Source organism: Peromyscus maniculatus, chromosome 11, assembly GCF_049852395.1.
Source record: "Peromyscus maniculatus bairdii isolate BWxNUB_F1_BW_parent chromosome 11, HU_Pman_BW_mat_3.1, whole genome shotgun sequence".
Taxonomy (NCBI): domain Eukaryota; kingdom Metazoa; phylum Chordata; class Mammalia; order Rodentia; family Cricetidae; genus Peromyscus; species Peromyscus maniculatus.
The window spans coordinates 71,200,099-71,220,829 of record NC_134862.1 but is presented as its reverse complement, the minus strand read 5'-3'; the positions used below and the strand labels follow the sequence as shown (position 1 = coordinate 71,220,829).

General features: G+C 40.4%; 1 protein-coding gene and 1 long non-coding RNA gene across 7 annotated transcripts in view; one reads left to right on the top strand and one right to left on the bottom strand.

Annotated features, from left to right (window-relative positions):
- The window catches only part of Dnm3 (dynamin 3), a 495,138-nt gene that overhangs the window by 387,184 nt on the left and 87,223 nt on the right, over window positions 1–20,731 (top strand). For all 6 annotated transcript variants that reach the window (XM_076547837.1, XM_076547834.1, XM_076547833.1 and 3 more), the window contains one exon: window positions 7,093–7,204. In XM_076547837.1, the coding sequence (XP_076403952.1) occupies window positions 7,093–7,204 (112 nt within the window). The remainder of the gene's footprint in view (window positions 1–7,092; window positions 7,205–20,731) is intronic.
- The window catches only part of LOC121821326 (uncharacterized), a 32,903-nt gene continuing 29,726 nt past the window's right edge, over window positions 17,555–20,731 (bottom strand). The window contains exon 3 of the long non-coding RNA XR_006062075.2: window positions 17,555–17,828. This is a non-coding gene — a long non-coding RNA (uncharacterized LOC121821326). The remainder of the gene's footprint in view (window positions 17,829–20,731) is intronic.

Sequence of the window (20,731 nt, the reverse complement as noted above, 5' to 3'; positions counted from 1 at the left end):
CAAACCCAGGTCCTCTGGAAGAGCAGACAATGCTCTTAACAGCTGAGCATCTCCCTACAGCTCCCCCCACCCGGGGGGCGGTTGTCTTATTACTGAGCATCCCATATACAAAAATTAACTCAAGTGTGAAGTACAGGCTGAAAGATCATCAATTATGCCTAGAACTGGGAAATGCTGAAAATGTCAAAGCCCAAACGGCAGTTTATTTCTCAACATAAACAAAGGAAATACTAAAGATTTTTTTGTAAGCAACATGTGTCTCTGCATGACAAAACTGTGAGTAAAAAGCCAGCCATGGCAAGAACTAAACATCGCAGAGACATTCCCAATCAGAGGTGACGGTGTTCAGCTTGGGGTGAAAAATGAAATCCAATTATACTACAGGGACTTCTCAACAAATAGGTGCTTTGAAAAACAAAATAGATACAAGTTGGGGGAAAGCCAAAAAAAAAAAAAAAAACAAGAGAAAGAAAAGATGGGGAAGTTAGATAAATGCAAATAAAAGTATAAAAGTGAGAAGCTATTGAAGTGATGTATAATAAAATGTTGGGTTCTATTTTATACTACCAATAATGATTTTAAGACAAAGAGCGTCATTTAGACTGAAGGTGGTCAACCTTTTCAATGAAGAAAGTTTTTAAAGATTTGATGGAAAGTCACTATTAAGTTACAAAATTCACAGAGTTATTTAAAGATGCTATTCCGTGCTTCTGGGTATTAACTATCTGTCGAATGTCTACACCTACTGACCCCCTTATCACAGCTTTGGGTACCATGTAACCAAATTAGGTATTTCTACACATCTCAAAGGCTTTACTCCTACTTTCGACATTTCAGTTTCTATGTTACTGTTAGTATTGTGAAATTCAGTTGATTTTTGTGTATCCTGAATTTAGTAATGGCCTTTTAAACAAAGGGACACATTTAATCATAATGCTGTGGTTTTTAAATTATTTTTATTTTATGTATGTACATATGTATGTATGTGTACATGGGGAGGGGGCATTGCCTGCCATGGTGTGCATGTGACGTTTAGAAGACACCTTTTGGCCGTCATCTCTCTCCTTCCACCGTGTGGGTTTGACCTTGGGTCACCAAGCTGATCAGTAAGTGCCTTTACCCTCTGCGCCATCTCACTGGCCTTTCGTATGTGTTTTCTTATATTTTTGCATAGTCAGATTCTGAGTAAATTTGGATAATGAGGAATACTAGGGTGTTATTAATTTCTTACATACTCTGATATCTCACTATTAGGTTGCATATGACATCTGGTTTTGATATTTTTTCAGTTTGTTCTGTATTTGTAGCTGTGAACCCTTCCTTTTTTCTTTGGGAATTGCACACCTTTTTCTCCTATTTCCCCCATATTTAGGATTATGTGTAATAACTACTGGGAAAACACCTGTGGATGTGTCTGTCCTTTGTGTCATTTTTTTTGTCTGCTTCATCAGTCATCTTAATTTACATGAATCATCTGCTTTGATTCCTTGATCTTCTAAGATTTCCATAGAGAAACACTGACTTTTCCTTCCTCTCTTTCTTTCCCAAATAGTAAGATATTTAGGGCCATCCAGTTTCCAACATCTTTTGCACTGTTCCCCTGTGTAGATGGGAAGTGTTTAGATTTTATTACCCTCTATATTAGTCATATTCTCTCTTTGTTTGTGATATAAGGGCTATCCATGAGTATATGGTTCAAGTTTGCTTTTTTATCTTTTTTTTTTCCAAGACAGGGTTTCTCTGTGTGGCTCTGGCTGTCCTAGAACTCACTCTGTAGTCCAGGCTGGCCTCGATCTCAGAGATCCCCCTGCCTCTGCCTCCTAAGTGCTGGGATTAAAGGTGTGCGCCACCATGCCTGGTTTGTACTTTTCTTTAGAAACTCATTCCTCGTTCTTCTCTTCTCCCTCTTCTTCCTACAATCATTTGTTTGTGAGCAAAGAATGTGATTTTTAAAGTTTGTCAAGTCTGGTATTGTGTGTGTATTGTTGTCTAAATGTTAACTGATTTTTGTAATTGTTGTGTGTAATATATTTTATTCCAAACATCCTAAGTGTTATTTATCTGCCCCCTTTTTTATCCCTCGATATTGCACTCCCTTCCCCATCTCCCAGGTAAGTCTTCCAGCCCATCTTTTTCCATTTCTGCCCTTCACAGCACCTGTATCCTACTATTCCTATCTCTAGAGCTTGCCACACCCACCTCATGGTCCCTTTTTACTTTCTTGGTATCTTCAGTTACTCCAAGTAATATATTAACCTCTAAAGATGCATAGATAGGATCCACCAATAAGAGAAACTGTGGTGTTTGGCTTTCTGTATCAGAGTTACGTAAGTATATTTTCTAGTTCTGTCCATTTCCACACAAGTTTCATGTTTTTGTTATTCTTTGAATGGTATTCCACTGTGCATATATACCAAATGCTCATTGTCCATTCATCAGTTGAGGGACATTTAGGTTGTTTCCATCACTAAATCTTCAAAATTTCAAATTCTAATCTCAACAAAGGTCAATCATCTCAATTCCAGGAAATTGGTCCATGCACCTTGTCAAGAGTCCTTGTTATTCTTCTTTCTGCTTTCCCAAAGTCTTCCTTCCGATAGTTTTCTCCCTTCTTTCTCTCTCTGGCTGTTAGATCTGCTTGTGCCTTTGTTTTGATTTGTTCATTGTGGCATAGGTTCAACTGTGGGTGCTTGGAGTGAACTGTTCTCATGAACATGGAAAGTTAGAGACAACATCTCAGTCATCAGGGATGAGAACTAGTCCCGGAGTACCATTTATCTACAGAGACATAGGGTGGGAGACTTTCTTCTTGCTCCCCAAGCCTGGCTCCTTAGGAGCAGAGGATAAGGCGCACTGTACAGTTCTGCCATCATTAAGGGACAGTATTCTGAATGGTCTGCTCCATGCTGCATGTCCTGGAGCATTCCTCTGGGCATAAAGCTCTTGTCCAGCCCAGAGTAAGAAAACTATCTCACTCACATGCCATTCTACTGCCTATGCACCAATCCTAATATTGGTTTGACTTGAGAAAAGAGGATATATTTCACCTGAGTGGAGAGTGGAGAGGAAATGGGGTAAAATTAAGTCACTATCTTTTCAAAATGCTCTGGGGAATGTAATGATGAGCATAAACATGGTGCACTCACTCTCTTCATGATGTGTGCCAGCTGAATGGAAAAACAGATGTTCAGCATACTAAATAACAAAGACAGGGTGTGTATGAATGATTACAGAGAGGAGGGGAGCAGCGTTCAAGGAAAGAGTAGAGGACAAAGAAGAGAAAAAATATTTAATTCTGAAATCAGAACTTTGATAAGAGATGAGAAGGAAATAAAGTTGAGGAAGAGTGTGAAAATGCATGAAAGAGGAGCTGACCTGGTAGGGATGTCCTGGAAGTGATGTCTGTGGACACAGGGGCTGAGCTGAGACACCGGGAAAGAGCAAGTGCTGTGCACAGAGAGCTGGGCAGAAAGCGGTGTGTGCAGGTGCATTTGTAGGTCCAGCACATCTGATACTTTCCAGAAACCTAAAGAGGCATGGTAGCTAGAGAAGGAAGAACAAAGTGTGAAAGACGAATGAAGGCAACTATCAGCTAGAAGTCAGGCTTTGTGAGCCAGCCTATCACCTGTGATGGTGTGAATGAAAATGGCCACCATGGGCTCAGGAGCTGGCACTATTAGGAGGTGTGGCCTTGTTGAAGGAGGTGTGGCCTTGCTGGAGGAAGTGTGTCACTGGGGCAGGCTTTGAAGTTTCAGAAGCTGAAGCTAGCTCACTAGCTCTTCCTGCTGATCCAGGATCCAAATGTAGAACTCTCAGCTCCTATTCTAGTACCATGTCTTCCTGTGTGCTGCCATACTTCCCACCATGATGACGATGGACTAACCCTCGTAACTGTAAGCCAGTCCCAATTAAATGCTTTCCTCTAGAAGAGTTGCTGTGGTTGTGGTGTCCCTTCACAGGAATACAACCGTAAGACACTACCTGTAGTCTTTATTCCTAAATGTATATGATCATTACAGTAAAATAGCTGAGCCACATTTTCAGAAGCCCATAAGAATTGAGTGCATAGAATAAATGAATGGGGCAGAGTGATGCTGGGAGACCAATGAGGAGGCTGATGTAACAGTTCCAAGGACAGCTGATGACTGGTGGTGGCGACTCTCAAAGGAAAGTACTCCTTGGTGCTAAAAATGGAAGTGTGATGTAGAAGATATCAAAAGTGTGTGGAGATATCAAAAATTTCTGCCTCAGATCTGGGTTACTCCACAGCTGCCTGGAATAGGAAGAGTGGAAGAAAGCCGAGCTAGAAGTCACCAGTTCATTGGTTCACATGGCTCTTTGTTTCATTGAGATACTCACGTGGAGAAGCCAATAGGGAATATGACTCTAGGGAAGGTCTGGACAGAAGATGCAAACATGGGTGCTTCTGGGATTAGTGGAAGTGGGGGCTGTTAGGCCCAAATGAAAATGTATCAAACAAGAGGAAGCAGGAAAGAAAAGCACTGCTATTATCCATCGAAATTGAACTATGTTTTTTTTTAATTCTGAAAACATGACAGTAGTGTCCCTAAGTGTCCATCAAATGATCATAAATTTTCATCCTGTAACAAGAGAAGTCTTCTTCAAAAAGGCAATAGCGGTAAATGCGACAGTCATAGGCAATATGCCATTTATGATGGCAAAGCAAAAATGAAAGTATTTCATTACACTAGTAGGTTAAGTAAATCATTGTACATTTGTACTGATGAATGCTATACCATCATACTTTTCTGTTTATAAAGACTTTAATGAATGTAAATGACCTTGATGTAACAGTTAGTGAAAAAGAGGGACATAAAATTAATAGAGCATGTGCCGGATAGTTTTATGTCAACTTGATACAAGCTAGAGTCATCTGAGAGGAGGGCACCTCAGCTGAGAAATTGCCTCCATGAGATCAAACTGTGGGCAAGTCTGTAGTGCATTTTCTTAATTAGTGATTGATAGGGAAGGGCCCAGACCATTGTGGGTGGGGCTATCCCTGGACTGTTAGTCCTGGGTTCTATAAGAGAGCAGGCTGAGCAAGCCACAGGGAATATGTGTTCTTCCATGGCTTCTGGATCAGCTCTGTCTCCAGGTTCCTGACCTAAGTACTTCCGATGATGAACTGTTGCCTGGAGTGTAAGTGAAATAAACCCCTTCCTCCCCAAGTTGATTTTGGTCACAACTGTGATGTAGAAATCCTATGACAGAAATTGGTAGCAGGATTGTGGGGTATTGCTGTGATACACCTGACCAGGTTCTTTGGGTGATGGTTGTAGAAGGACTTTGGAACTTTGGGCTAGAAAATCCATTGAGTTTTCAAACCCTGGTGAGCTGTTGTTCAAACCTGGCCTGGAAGATTAGGGGATGGTGCTGAAAGCAATACAGATGTTGGAGGTCTGACTTGTGAAGTTTTAGAGCAGTGGTTCTCAACCCTCCTAATGCTGTGATGCTTTAATACAGTTCCTCATGATGTGGTAACCCCCAGCCATAAAATTATTTCCTTGCTACTTCATAGCTGTAACTGTGCTACTGTACGAATCATAAATATCTGATACGCAGGATATCTGATATGTAATCACTGGTTGAGAACTGCTGTTTTAGAGGGAGTCAAAGTCTTCATTGGGACCTTTTGATATTTAAATTAAGAACCTATGGTTCTTGTCAGCTGGGGCTGAAGAATTAGCTGTGGTTAAAAGGAAACCAGTGAAACCTTTGCTTCACTGGGATAATTGATGCTGATCCGCTGGAGCTGAACAAAGGTGGTGATTAAGAAGAATCCAGCATCACTGAAGTGTTTCCTCAGGGTCAGCACATAGAAGCTGTGTTCAAGAGGTGGCCAAGGTTGGACCCTGTGCTGACAGCTGAACTTGGTAGTGTAAGGGTCTCCCAGGTGGTACTGGTTCTGAAGGCATGAAGGTGACATGGAGAGCAGCTTGGCACTGTGAGAAGCCAAGGCAAGCCATGGGTGAAGGTCTAGCTTCCGTAGCAGTTGAAGGCCTGGGTTGAAGGGGTCATGCAGAGAGTTGAGACTTGGCACTGTGAAGAGAGTCCAGAAGAGACTATTGGTGAAGGTGTAGCCCAATTGCAGCAGGAGCCCCCAGTGTTTGGGAGCCCCCAGTGTTTGGAAGTCCCCACTGTTTGGGAGACCCCAGCATTCAGGAGACCCCAGCACCATGGGACTGAAATAGTGCTAGAGAAGAAAGGAGAGAGAAGGAACCTCAGTTGCACCAAAAATGTTCAGAATGGAAAATTATGAGAAAACAAGATTATCTATAAGTAGTGGAACCTGAATGCTTATCCTTATTCTTGTTCTTTTGTCTGGTTTCCAAATTTAAAATGTTGGTATTTATTACATACTATGCGTTGTTTTATTATCTGGAAGAAAATATGAAACTCCAGCATCGTCCTAGTTATGATGACACCAAAAGGCACCTCACCTGTCAGTACTGGCGACCAGGCTGTTCACACCTAGAGGAGCATCTGTTCTCTGACTACAGCCAAGTCATAGACTTTTCGTTTCGTTTTGTTTTGTTTTTTAGATTTATAGGATTATTACTGTACTTTCCCAAGTTTTATAAGCTATTTAGTAAGAAAACTGACCTAATTATTGGACAGTGGCAAGTGCTTTCTCCAGAGCACAGCTGCCCATCAGCACATATCCCCAGTGTTTCCTTTGCCTGTGTTTTCGTGGAGCCAGGAATTGAGCACAGGGTCTCACTCGTGCTAGGTAATGTCCTGCCACGGAGCTCCTTCCTCTGCACTCTTGGACCAAGAGGAAGATTGTAATTTTATTTACAAATTGATGTCCTCTTTCTACAGGCTCTTTAGTTTAAATCTTAGCACTGTAAATAACTGAGATCTTCACTGTATGATTTATAAAAAGAATCCTGTGAGAAGTACACATCGGAGCTGGCTTGTTATTTTAAAATACAGTGAGAGGTTTGTGCTCACATCTAGCAGTTTTCAGGGAACTAACCTTTGGAATGGTCATCGGTGTCTGCAGAGATCTGAGATCATTTTGAATTTGGTTCTTAGCTAAATGCATGTATTTTTTTTTTTAAACTCCAGGAATGTATACAAAGACTATCGTTTCCTGGAGTTGGCCTGTGATTCCCAGGAGGATGTGGACAGCTGGAAAGCATCTCTGCTAAGAGCTGGGGTCTATCCAGATAAATCTTTAGTAAGTTGAATATATTTCTTATCTTAAAAAACATCATTGCACACCACATTGAAGAAAATGCATTCATTTCTGTAAGTTAGCAAAACAACTACCTCTTTTTTTTTTTAAACTTAATTTGGCCTCTTTACAGATTCTGCCTTATTCTTTTTACGTTGATATTTTTGATGCTTTTTTTTTTTTCTCCATCAGATTTCTCCAAAAGCTACTCGGTACATTTGCTAAAGAAAATATCCCATTCTGCTTCAACATAATGTGCTTTTAGGAAGATTTTAATTCTATTTAAAAATCTGATGTCTTCTATACATTATCCCACAGCTGATATAAAACTAGTGTACTATCATTCATCATAATAATATTTTATATTTATATTTTAAAGCATACTTATTTTTATAAAGGCTTCTTCTACTGTGTCAGTATTACTTGTATCCCTAGTTATGTCTGATTCAAGCTCTGGGTAATGTCACAATGAGTGTGAAGAACAGAAAAAAAAATACCTAGCTCTTCCCACTTATCTTTATTAATGTACTTCAAGTGTCTAGGAGACACTTCTCTCCTTCAAGTTAATAAACAGGCCTTGTCTTTGTGCTCTTTACAAAGTGTAATGTTACACAGACATCTCTAAAATTAGACTTCAGAAGTCCCTCCATTGTCTGCTCACACCAACTAACATAGTGTGCCAGCCTTTCACATTTCCCTCTCTCTCCCTCCTTTTCCTCCCCCTCCTCCTCTCCTTCCCTCTCTTTGTCTCCCTCCCTTTCTTTTCCATCCCTCTCCACCCACATGCTGCTCCCTAAATCTTGCCATGAATCCATGTCTCTTCTCAGAACTAACCGGCTAAGATTCATCCCTGAGGAGTTAAATACAGCATGCCCTCACAGTGCCTACCTGGCTCTCTGTCTGTGTCTAGGACTGATCATGCACAGTGGGATCCCTTCTAGGCTCAGGGTAGGATACAAGTCTTTTCAAGACAAAATCTGACATATGGCTGAAATGAAGGATAATTGGAACTCTTAGGGTGTGGGGAGCTTCATGTCCATGGCGTCACACTGGAACTCAATGAAGTTTCAGGCACAGCATCAAGATTTGTACAAAAATGTGTCCCCCTCATATTTTGGCTCAAGCATAGACCCCTCTCCATTCTACACCTCTCTAATTAATACCTAAAGCAATGAATCTTCCAAACATGCTCTATGCCCTCTAAAGAGAAGATAAATATGCGTTCTCAACGGTAAGGTATCCAGGTATATGTCTGTCTCATTTTCTATATTATTGACCAACTTCTTTCATGTGTGTGCATACAGATTCCCACAGGCATATCCTCCCCTCAAGACTTTCATATCAGTACTCTTTTCAAAATTCCAGGTGACACTTACTAGATTGCAAATCATTATATTTCCAATATTGCACATTAATTGTAGTATGTTTACATACACAGAGATTTTTTATTAAAATGCATGGTGGTAAGTCCTCTGTAAAGTGGTCAGTAATGCAGTAAGATAATGCACAGAAAACACAAAATGACACGTGCATAAGGGAGCACTCTTATTTTCATGTATAAAATAATTATGATGATCATTATCATTTTCATTATTAACTACTACTTTTGGCAACCAGTGAAGGTTATTATACAAGGTCCTGGGAAGATTGTCCAGTTAGTAAAACTCCCATTGTATAAGCACATGGACCCAAATTTGAATCCCCAGAATCCACATACAAGGCCTTAGTGTTTTACACCTGGAATTCCAGTGTTAGGAGTTAGAGAAGGGAGGATCCCAGGGGCTCTCTCGCTAGCCAGTCTAGCCAAATTCACAAGGGTCAGGTTCAGTGAGAGACCCTGTCTCAAAAATAAGGTTGAAAGCCATCATTGAAGACACTCGACACCAACCTCTGACCTATACAAACATACAGGAACACACACATGAACGTATACAGATACACACATGCACACACACACACACACACACACACACACACACACACAAAAACACTGTATATATTATAGCCTAGTGAGATTGTGGGTTTTTTTTTCTGTTTTCTAATTTCCAGGTATACTTAGTGATATATCAATGTATATGTGTTTGTATGTCTATGTGTATATTTTTCTTACATCTAAGTATGTTTTAGATCATGACTTTGTAAATTATACTTTTTTTGGAGGTTGTTTCTGTGGGTTGTGTGTGTGTGTGTGTGTGTGTGTGTGTGTGTGTGTGTGTGTGTGTGTGTCTTTTCCTGTTTTTGAGATGAGGTCTCACTCTGTAGCACAGGTTACCCTGACACTTACCATGTAGCCCAGGCTGGCTTCAAACTTGCAGTAATCTTTCTTTTTTTTTTTTCTTTCCTTTTGTTTGTTTGTTTGTTTTGTTGTTGTTGTGTTTTGTTTTGTTTTGTTTTGTTTTGAGACAGGGTTTCTCTGTGTAGCTTAGTGCCTTCCCTGGAACTCACGCTGTAGCCCAGGCTGGCCTCAAACTCACAAAGATCTGCCTGCCTCTGCCTCCCAAGTGCTGGGATTAAAGGCGTGTGCTACCACCGTCCGGCCAAATTATCCTTTTTTAAGTGAAATAATTAGAGAAATTATGTGACATATGTTTGTTAGGGGAAAACTGTCATAGAAAAGAAAAAGTATTTATCTGCCCATGAGCTTTTATAAAACTTTTAAAAATTACTTTTATAAATCTATATATTCATGGGCTCATCCTTAGCTATACAACAAGAAGGCAATCTAAAAAATATCTTCTATGTTTTATTCTAATACTCCACTTTAAGCAAATTTAGAGTTGTGCTACACAGTTTGTTTCGACTCTTTGGGTGGAATCTTCATGTGCTTACCAGCGCATACTTGGGCCAATCACTTAGGAGATGGAGACGAGTAGATATGGACTGCACATCAAAAAAACAAAACAGGAAGTTAGAGTTGGCAGTGTGTACCAACTGTTGCTTTTCTCGGTTTTCTTCAAGAGTAGTGTTGATGTTTCGTATGTGCCGTGCAGTCCCTCAGGTCCCGTTCAAAGAGTTGCCTGACCCTTGATGTCTGATGGCAGCCAACTGTTGAGATCCATCACGTCGGGTGTTCAGCTGCAGATTCCGTATGTGAACATACTCGATTACATCTAGAAGTGATAGCTTTCGGTAGTTCTTCCTAATGTAGAAATTATGAAATCAGATTCACCTAAAGACTGATATCATTAAGCAAAATTTTAGAACTTTAGAATAGTGTTTTGTTTTCATGGCAACAAACCACTGAGTCACTAACAAACCAGTCAGTTACTTTCCTGGTAGAGAAACAGCTCTGCTTTCTATACAGATGCCTCTATTTGACTGGGGAGAAAATCCTTATTTATAAGCTGTGTGTGTTTCGAGGAGGGGAGGAGTGATATGTGGGTGGCTGGATATGTACATTTGTGAGCATGTATCTGTAGACGGTGTGCATGTATGTATGCACATGGTGTGTGTATGTGTGTGGAGGTCAGAGGACAACATGGGGTAGCTGGACCTCAGATGCCTCCCTCCTTTTGCTTAAGACAGGGTTGCTCATTGGCCTGGAAATTCACCGATTGGACCAGGCTAGCTGGCTGTGAGCCTCCACGGGTCTGTCTGTCTGTCTGTATCTGCCCTCTGTCTTGTCTTGCTAGGTAACAGACATGTGTACCACCATGCCTGGTTGTTTATTTGAATTCTGAGGGATCTGAACTCAGGTCCTCATGGTTGCGAGGCAAGTGTGTATGCCTGAGTCATCTGTCTCTCCATCCTGGAAAAAAGTTTCTATTTCCATCATTTTTCAAACATGTGTATAATTTCAATATCATTTAGATAATGCCCTATCACTCAGTTTGAATAAAATGATGTTTGAGGCCAATTAGTTTGTTACGATTTTATATGTCCATTTTAAATAGTATCACCACTCTAGTTTCTGCTGTCTCCATGTAACAGTTGATTCTCTGTCACTCATATCAAAATGTTTTGTGACCTTGTTTCTTGTCTCCTAAATCATGTCTCTGGGGATTTTCTTTTTGAAAATGTATCCTCCTTTTTGCATTCCTTTCCTTTTCTAACCATTTTTTTTTCTTCTTTGGAGCTTACCTCACCTAGACTAGCTGGCTCGGCCAGACCTAGAAATCCTCCTGTCTCCACATCTCCATCACTGTAATCACAGGCCTGCACCATCACACCAAGGCTTTACACGAATTCCAGGCATCTGAACTTAGGTCTTCATGAGAATGTGGCAGGTACTTTGCCAACAAGGCCTTCTCCTCTGCCCTTATTTCTTGTAATTTTGCTTCCTTTGGCCATTAAATTGAAGTTATAACCACTATAAAACTGTATGATGCTAAGAATACAGGACTTTATACAGTTTCAAAATAAAGATGTTTTTAATGGAATGTCTAGTTAACTGTTCAGAATAAGATACAAATTGTGTGTATGTACTAGTGGTTAAGAATTCATTAAAACTCTCAAAAGACTATTTTACCAACATGTGTGCATAAACCTTTTCTCATAAATTTGATTATAAATACATGTGAATTGATCTGAGTAGCATGATCTGATAAACATGACTTTGGGGCACAATATTGTTGGCTTTCAATATGGCATTAAGGAATTCCAAATTCAAATTATTTGAAACATGAACTGTGCAGGGAAATGGGGTAGACCTGGAAGCGAATCCATTCTTTGTTTAAATCCTGACACTGCCCTGTGACTTAGCACCTCGACTAACTCTCCAGTCATTTATACTTTTCTAAGCTCCGAACAGCACCTTCCTCAGAGAGAGGGTTCTGGTGCATTACAACAAGCTGCATGCCTTCAGCTGGTGTCTGTGCTTACAGCAGCATAGCCTTTATTATTCTTTGGCATCCTGGATGTTCGTACAAAACTGCAGTTCTCAATTTTATGATTCAGTTGTCTTTGGAAATTGTTAGTGGATTTGACTGTGTTAGAGAGAAATTTCTCACCATTGTCTAGGAAGTCTAGTTGTTCAGAGGGAGTCCTGGGAATACCTGGGGGGTAGGCCAACCTTCAAGGTTGAGTCAGGAGGGCAGAGCTTACCCTAGGGCTGTCGGGCAACCCAGTAGCCTCATGCCTGCTCTTAGAAGCTGGCCCTCCAGCCATGGGGAAAAGGCAATGTGAGATCCAGGCTTGCCCTGGAAATAATTTGGTGCAAAGTCAGTTAAGAAACCTCCAAGCATTTTAAGAGGTTCCTATTCCCTGCAAAACATACATGTGCACACACACACACAGTTTCTATACAGAGGTTTCTGTTATATATCCTCCAGTGTGAACCAGCGTGAACAGCTTCTTCAAAAGCTTAACATAAAATGGTAGAAGGTGAAAGACCTCTGACTGCTAGCTTTCCCCGTGAACTGGGGGCTCTGCAGCTATAACCAATGTTTTTCGAACCCCTTGTAGAATGAAACCATCTTCCACTAAGGTCCTTTTGACACGTCAGAAATAAGTTATTTTTAGAAGATGCTACAGTGACTTTCCTCTATGTCAAAAAATAGTTAAAAGAAAGGGTCCCTGTGTCTTCCCAAGTAGGAAGAAGAGGAATGGCCATGGACTTCCACAAACATTTACAAATGTGATGGCCACTCATACATTGTCATTCAACAGTCTGTGGAGGAGTGGGAAGATCTAACACCCCACTCCACATGGTTTTTTCCCCCAGCAGTGCTTCGCCCAGAACTTGTACAGCTGTGTGTCCAGTTCCAAAGGTCCTATTCACCGTTTGGTGGAAAAATACTTTCAAGGGTTTAAACATATGCTATTGTCAACTAGAGTAGTGGAGAGCATTCTAAAACCTCATCCACCATCCAGGACTGCCATGCCCCTCACCAAATAGATGACTGGGGGCTAACTGAATGAAATAGTAATGGGCCACGCACACCACATCCTCCACGTCTCTGTTTCTTTTATTTAGGACCAGGGAGCCTACACAGTTACATCATTGTTGCTGCTACACGTTGAGCCATCTGCCACTGAGTGGGGAAGCTAGTCATTCCCTAGTGTGTAGGAATACTTGGTTGAATTCCTGAAACCAGTTTGCTAGATCAAAAGCTGCTCTGCTGTGGAATGCAATAAACTCCATCTGTCTGAGGTATTTTCAGCAATAGTGCTCTTCTTAGGGGAGCCAGGGTCCTATTATTCTCTAAAACAGTCTTCTACTTGTAGTAAAATTCCCAGTGGGGCCTTACTGCCTTTTTGAAAAGTTGGCATCATCTTCAGGAAGGATTCCTTCGGGCTTTGTTGTGTTTACTTTTTTCCTTCATTCATTCTTGTCATTATTTATGTGTCTGATAAGTTGGTGTGTTAATAACTGTACTGTGGCAACCCACAATGCTTAAGAAACTTCTCTACATGATTTTATCAGTGCCTTTATATTTTCCTTGTTAAATATGACGGCTGCAGTGATCCCTGGAAGAGATGGTTTCCTTAAGGTCACCACCTGGCACCGAGCTCAAGGAAAGCCTCTCCCGGATCATTGCCTTCCCACTCTCCCAGAATATTTCTTTGTGTATTTTTCCCCCTTCACATCCTCAACCTAAATGGAAATGCCAGGTCTCTAAGCTGGTCCATTCCTGTTCCCAGTCTTCCCCTCTGATCCACACACTTCTCTCATAGCTCTCTGCAACCTCACATCTCAGTGAGACATTTTTTTCTCGACCCCTGAGAGGAGAGCTCAGATCTGTTCCAGGCTCACATCCCATCACGTCTCCCCCACAGGATCTGACCTTGCGAGGACTCGGGCTGCTCTGGGAGTCATGAATCACCGTTTTATTTTTTTAGGCCATATGTGAGTTAAATTGTTTGATGTAAATCATACGCTCACAGCTTCAGTTTGCAACAGGAGAGTCATTGGCTGCCACTCGCCACTGGCTGCTCTGTCTCCACACACAGTTGTTGCTTTTAGAAATGTCTACATTTCTGTGACTAACCTTTCCAGATCCATTTTATTGAATGAGGACTCGTGTTTATGTTGGCTGGGGCCCTGCTATACAGTCTTGACTTCCCATGCCAACCCAAGACACAAACTCGTAACTTACCAAAGAATGGAATGGCCCAGACGGAGGCTGTAACTTGCTCTGCTTCCTCCGTTACCCCAAACCACCCACTCCTTTCCTCAACACTTGCTTCCCTTTTTTTTTCTTTTTTTTTTTTAATTTTAATTCCACCTTCTTTGAAACCAAGGATGCAGTGCTTGTTCAAAAAACGTACTGGCTGATGAAATTTTCCACTGCTCGGCCTGTTGGAGGAGGGGCTGTCAGGAAAGGCAGGCCAGCAAGCACGCTAACTTCTCTGCCTTTTATGCTAGCGGTTCACTTATTACCGATTCAAACCAATTCTTTCTGGCTTGGTTCCCATACCCCAAGTTTTCTGAGTACAGGGCGGGGGAGGCTCTGCTCTTGTTAACTCATGATTTCACTTACCCTTCGTAGATTCTTTGACTTGTGCGTGAGCTCTGGATATACAACAATGGCATGTCAGCGAGGAGGTCACTTATTCATTTGAATTCTGATCTAGCAAGAAAAACTTCGTAATTTTAAACTAAACCTGTGTTTAACATATTTCTCTCTCTCTCTCTCTTTTTCCTTCCTTGTGGCTGCATGCACAGGGAAGCAACAAAGTAAGTTCTCTGCCCTCTTGGAGCTCTGCTGTCTCCCCAGCCCCCACTACTGCATGTGTCTTGACAAGAGTGGTTCTGTGCACGTTGGAATGGCCACCTTCTGTTGTCGTACAGGGATTATATGGGGCATGCAAATGTCGGGGGCAATGTGTGTGGATGGCTACAGCGGCTGCTCTGTTTGACCTTTTGGAAAGGAAATAACAATGTGTTTTCAGAGCTGGTTATGGGGCATGTCAGAGAGCTTGCTCAAAAGACAGAGGCCAACTCCGAGAGCAAAGGCAAAAAGGTTGAATGAGGAGGATTTGTCACAAAAGGGTATGGCTCGCCTGATAAAACTCAGGACAACTGAAGTTTTTGACCCCAAATCAAAGTGTGCATGTTAATATGCAGTTATAAAACCCCCAAACTGAAGTCTTAAATAGCAGTATAGCAGGCTTTGTTGGCAAAACTGAACTAGATCCATGCACTGGCTTTGAAGGTGCCTTGAAATGGATGGAGGAGGGTGGGGTCAACATTTGACTTGGCTCCTACATCCTTGATGAATTCCAGCTGCATGGAAGTGGGAAGAATGTGCCGATCGGGCAAGGAGGCCAAACTGTGCGTTATATGTTGATGAAAATGGGCAGCACACGAGAATGGTGCAAGTTATTTTAATGATCTTATTACAATAGATAAATGAGCAACTGGTGCTTTGTAGAGTTGCTAACTTGGTTAAATTTTAATGTACCTTTTCCAAAAGATTAGGGTTATTTCCCTCTTATTTAGAAACATAAGAGCAATATAGATGGAGAAAGTGGCCTTAAGTTAGGCAGAGTGGTTTTTGTTTTATTTTGCTGGGTTTTCCTTCATACATTGGTTCTTTATTCTACCAGGTGGCCCACTTAAAATGGGCCTCAGTGAATACAATAAGAATTGAAAAGAATCTGTTATATAAGAGTTGGCCTGCATATTTAAAGCAGCTGGAATTCATCAAAATTTTGCTATTCATAAGCCATATGTATAGAATGTAAAACAAATGTGGGAGATATTTTGCAGTTTAATTTGATGGAATGTGTTATTATGGAGTAAATTGACATAGATGGGTGGCACTAAAAAATGTGTCACTTCATAAATTTATACACTGATATAACTGCTCATGACCCAGGCAATAATATTTAATAAAGTTAAAATATTGCCAGAAATGTAGGAGATCAGCATTTGTGAAGAAGGAAAGAAGTGCACTGCATTATTTATAGAACACTTTAGGGGGAAAAAGCAGGTAACTTTAAAAAAAATATATTAAAGGCTTTTCCCACAAAAATGAAAGATAGTATTTCTAGCCAATACTGCAGTACTTAGTGACAAATATTTGGACAAGATGTGAAACCCATGTTTTAATTCTTATGGGTTCTTGAACTGCTAAGTATCTATCTTGATTATTTGCATAACATTGAATCTCTATCTAGAATGTCGTGTGTTGTTATCTGAAAACAAAACAACCAGCAAACAACCTGAGCACTTTGAAAGTCACCCACACCCCGGATTAATTGTGGGTACACTAATAGAGAGCCAGCTACGGATGCTGGGGGTGGCACTAACTCTTCCTACAGGAGAAGCATTCATGATTTGTCTCTTTCTCTGGGAGCTCATGGATGGCTTACGTGTTGATAAAATTATACACAGACATACTCCAGAAAAAAAAAAAATCCTGTGGCAAGAGTCACTCATTTGTCGTGTCTAGCTTCAGCAAGCTCTTCTGGATCATAAAAGCTACAGTGGATACAGTTTACTGATTTTTCAACTCATTAAATGCAAGTAGTGATTAAAATTTAAAAATTGGGGCTGGAGGAGAACAGCTCGGCCAGTAAAGCGTCTGCCACGCAAGCACAAAGACCTGAATTCAATCCCCAGCACCCATGTAAAAAGTTGGACATGGTGGAGCATACTTGTAATTCCACACTAGGGACATGGAGACGGGCAGCTCCCTGGGACTTTCTGGCAAGGAAGGGGCCTAGCTTACTTGTTGAGAATAGGCCAACAGGAGGCTCTGTCCCAAACTAAAATGGATGGCACTTGAGGAATTCTATCCAAACTTGTCATTGGACTTTCACATGCACATATACCTAGTCCTACACACATACACACACCTCAAAAATTGTAAACTATTGCTCATTAAACCTTCTAGAATAGGCCTGACGGCCCTATGGGGTCTCAGGGCCTCCAGAGTCACCATCTATCTACACCATGAACATCTGGTATGGTAGTGTGGAGGATTTTCATTTGCTGGTTGAAGGTGACATTGGTTGGAGGCTCTCAGAAATACAAGTGCTCATTGTTTTGATTTGTAACTGAAGAATGGATACTTTGGAGATAATATTTATTACCCCATGCCTTATTTTTAATTGTTTACATTTATGCATAAGTGATAGTTTGTGAAAAATACAATGCTAGTACTTCTAAAATGGGATCGTATTCCTGACTGTAGGCTCTGGCATGAAAGCATCTCCTCCAATCCCAAACAGCACATCTGTATGCTATTTCCCTGTAGCTTAGGATTTCAGTGTAAATGGAAAACACTGCATGCAAGCTCTGCTGTCTCCAGAGTATAGATCTGGAGTCTTCAAAAGGACAACATGAGATTCTTTTTTACCCTCTCATGCTGGAATGATTGTTCAGAGTCGTCCCTACGGCTACATACCTGCCCTATACAAGAGCCAGCTGTAAAGTATGGCTCATTTCAGATTGGAGAAGGCTAATTGTTTACCGAGCACATGACATTTTATTATTCAGGATGTTAACCAGATCTCAAGGGAAGCAAACTCTGTTGAATAAACATGTCTTTAGATGAGCACAGTGGACTCGTCTCCCTGTATGCAGTAAGTGTAGCACATACCCATGCCCACGCCCACATATAATCCAGAGCAACCCTGATGCTCATTTTCTCAGTGACAGGCTTGCTCTGTCCATCTTTAGATCATGCTGAGAGTTTGGGAGCTCATCCTCCATGCTTCATATGTAGAGCAGCAGTTCCTACGAGAGAAACACGTATAGACTTACATTACGGACACACGATAGGACAAAACACTGACACGTACATTCCTCTTTGAACAGCAATTGCTATTGCTCCTAAAAAAAATGGTAATTTTCCTTTTGTAAGAAAATCACTGTTATTCTGGGGAAATTTTCTTTTGTAAGTATTACTTATTTTTCCTTTGGAAAATGTTTATCTGTTGGCATAGCGATATTCTAAATTGCTCATGGTAGAGTCTCTCTTTCCCTTAGACAAGCTGCCCGTGACCACAGAAGTCCATGTCTTCATTAGGAAGGCCAGAATCCAGGACATGAGTCAGTTTTGAGAATGTGAATAAACAGCACATAGAATGTGCAACAGTTTCAGAGAACTTATTTTGTTTCTGTGCAATTTGTTTGTTAATACAAATACCATCTGCAAACCTGAGGTCTTCAGGGGAAAATTCATCTCATGCTTGGTCCAAGAGAGAAGCCATTTAATATGACATAATTTAATGTCTTCTCTAAAGGGACATTTCCAGAGATTTAGTAAACTTTAAGTTTTATTTCTTTATCAAAGAGTTTAATTAAATGTTCTTGTTAAATTTGGCAAATTCAAAGTAGGAAAAAAACCCTAAAATGCATGAAATAAAATATAACAATGAGTGTCTGATTTCTTAATGATGTTGGTACAGAAACACAAATGAAAACATAGAGAATCCTGGATCCCAATATCAATGCTTCTAAAAGTTTTACATTATAGAAAAAAGTTTCTTTTATTACCCTTTAAATGAAAAATGTATTAACTTTATCTAACTTCAGTCTTTTTAAACTAAAGAAGTCTCATACTTCCCCAGGAGAAGTGTAAGATTGACTATATTTCATTTGAAAAGGAGCAATTGAATAGTATATTCAAAATCAGTATTATAACTTTGCAATATCTGTATTGTGCTCTAGTACTGTGAAATACAGTAACTTCATACATGACAAAGGGCCTTGGTGTACAAGAAAAGAAAGTCCTATCCAAGCACCTGCTTTCCACCATTTAAGAATACTTTGGTGATTCCTGAATGCTCTCAGCAAGACTAGTGGACTTGGCCAGCTCCTGTCTGTGGGAAACGTGGTTACTTATTATCACCAAATGGTAATTTAATTATTATTACCAAATGGTGATCCTCTGATGTCTACCAGTCACTCTCCATGATAGACTTTGCCAAACAAATGGCACCAAGATGGATATTGAAGAGCACAGATGTTGAATCTGTACTGGTTCGTTTTACCATCTTATGATAGAACTTTACTCCCTGTTGTTGTTGTTTCTACCATGTGTGAGAGACCATTGTAGCCATTGAATACTCCATCCACCTGGCCGGGCAGGGCCTTATTGATAACTTGTGTCATGACATTGGTTGATTGAAGGAACCAAAAGGATGGTGTTGTGCAATACATCCCTCTTGAATATTTGAAATTCATGACCAAAAGAAAACTCTAAGCAGTTATGGGAATGGCTGACTCCATTAGGATTATTTTTTTAAGTAATGTATATGATTTTCCACACTTTTCTTGGAGGAGCATGATAATATATTTTCTTTGGATTTCCAGAGAGTCCCTGTCTGGTTGACTAACTTTATGCATAAATTAATAGGAATAGCATGAAAGTTAAAAGGAAGGGTTGAAAACACACTGGCCTCTAAGGGTTACTCCAATTCCATGTGACTATGAAAACACCCCATTTCTCAAATCACTGCAACACCATAAAACCTTTGGTTTTCCTTTGCCAAAATGACATTAAAAGAAAATTATTGATGCCTAGATTTTGAGCCCACTGACTTTAATCATAACCAGTTGGAGAAGACAGTCAGTTGGGAGTAGAACATTTTGAGAAGTGATTTAGATTTTCTATTTTTCTGAATGTATTGATCTTGCCAACTAGACTCTAGAGTTATGTGAGACTGGATATGTGGCTCAGAAACAAGGTCATAGGTGATGGAATGGGGCTTCTGAAGGGTCAGTAGTGTTTATTAATATATTTTCATTTTCTCTGATCAAGATGAAATGACTTCTCTCTAGTGAATGAGAACTCATGTTTCAGACATCAGAGCTCTTTTGACATATCTTCTCTCATACTGCTACAGACATCTTTTATATGATTCATAGTAGCTTTTAAGTGGGATGCTTTAACCCTTCTCGGAACATAAAATCATCTCATTTTTTCCCCTTGTAAACACAGGGAATTTATCCCAGGGCCTTGATGTGTTAGGCAAGTGTTGAGCCAACTAGCTACATCTCCATCCAAAATGCAGTTCTTTTACTTTTTTTTTTTGTTTTGTTTTTCTGTTTTGTTTTGTTTTTGTTTTTGTTTTTTGAGACAGGGTTTCTCTGTGTAGCTTGGTGCCTGTCCTGGATCTCACTCTGTAGACCAGGCTAGCCTTGAACTCACAGAGATCTGCCTGGCCCTGCCTCCTGAGTGCTGGGCCCAAATGCAGTTCTTTATGCCTATTTTAAAAGCATGTTATCATTGGCTATGATTTTGAAGGTAACATTGTGAAGAGCTTTCTTTTGGAACTAGAAAGTAGATTTATAACTCTGGCTGATTTACCTTAGTGAAGTTATCAAATTATGCAATAACCACACAGTAGCCACTATGGTAGTGAGAGTTTAGAACCTTTCCTGGTCATTGCTCATCCTCTGGACAAAAAGGAAAATAAAAAGGGATGCAATTGGTATAAGAAATAATTTTGATTCAAAATATATATAATTCAGTCCCTCATTATCTTCAATTTCAGTTACCTGTGGCAATAGCAATCTAAAAATATTAAGTGTAAGATTCTAGAAATAATTACCTCTATGTAGCATGATAAAACAGAGATAAAACACCACACTGTCCTACCTGGTACATAAGTCACTCCTTTATCCAACGTATC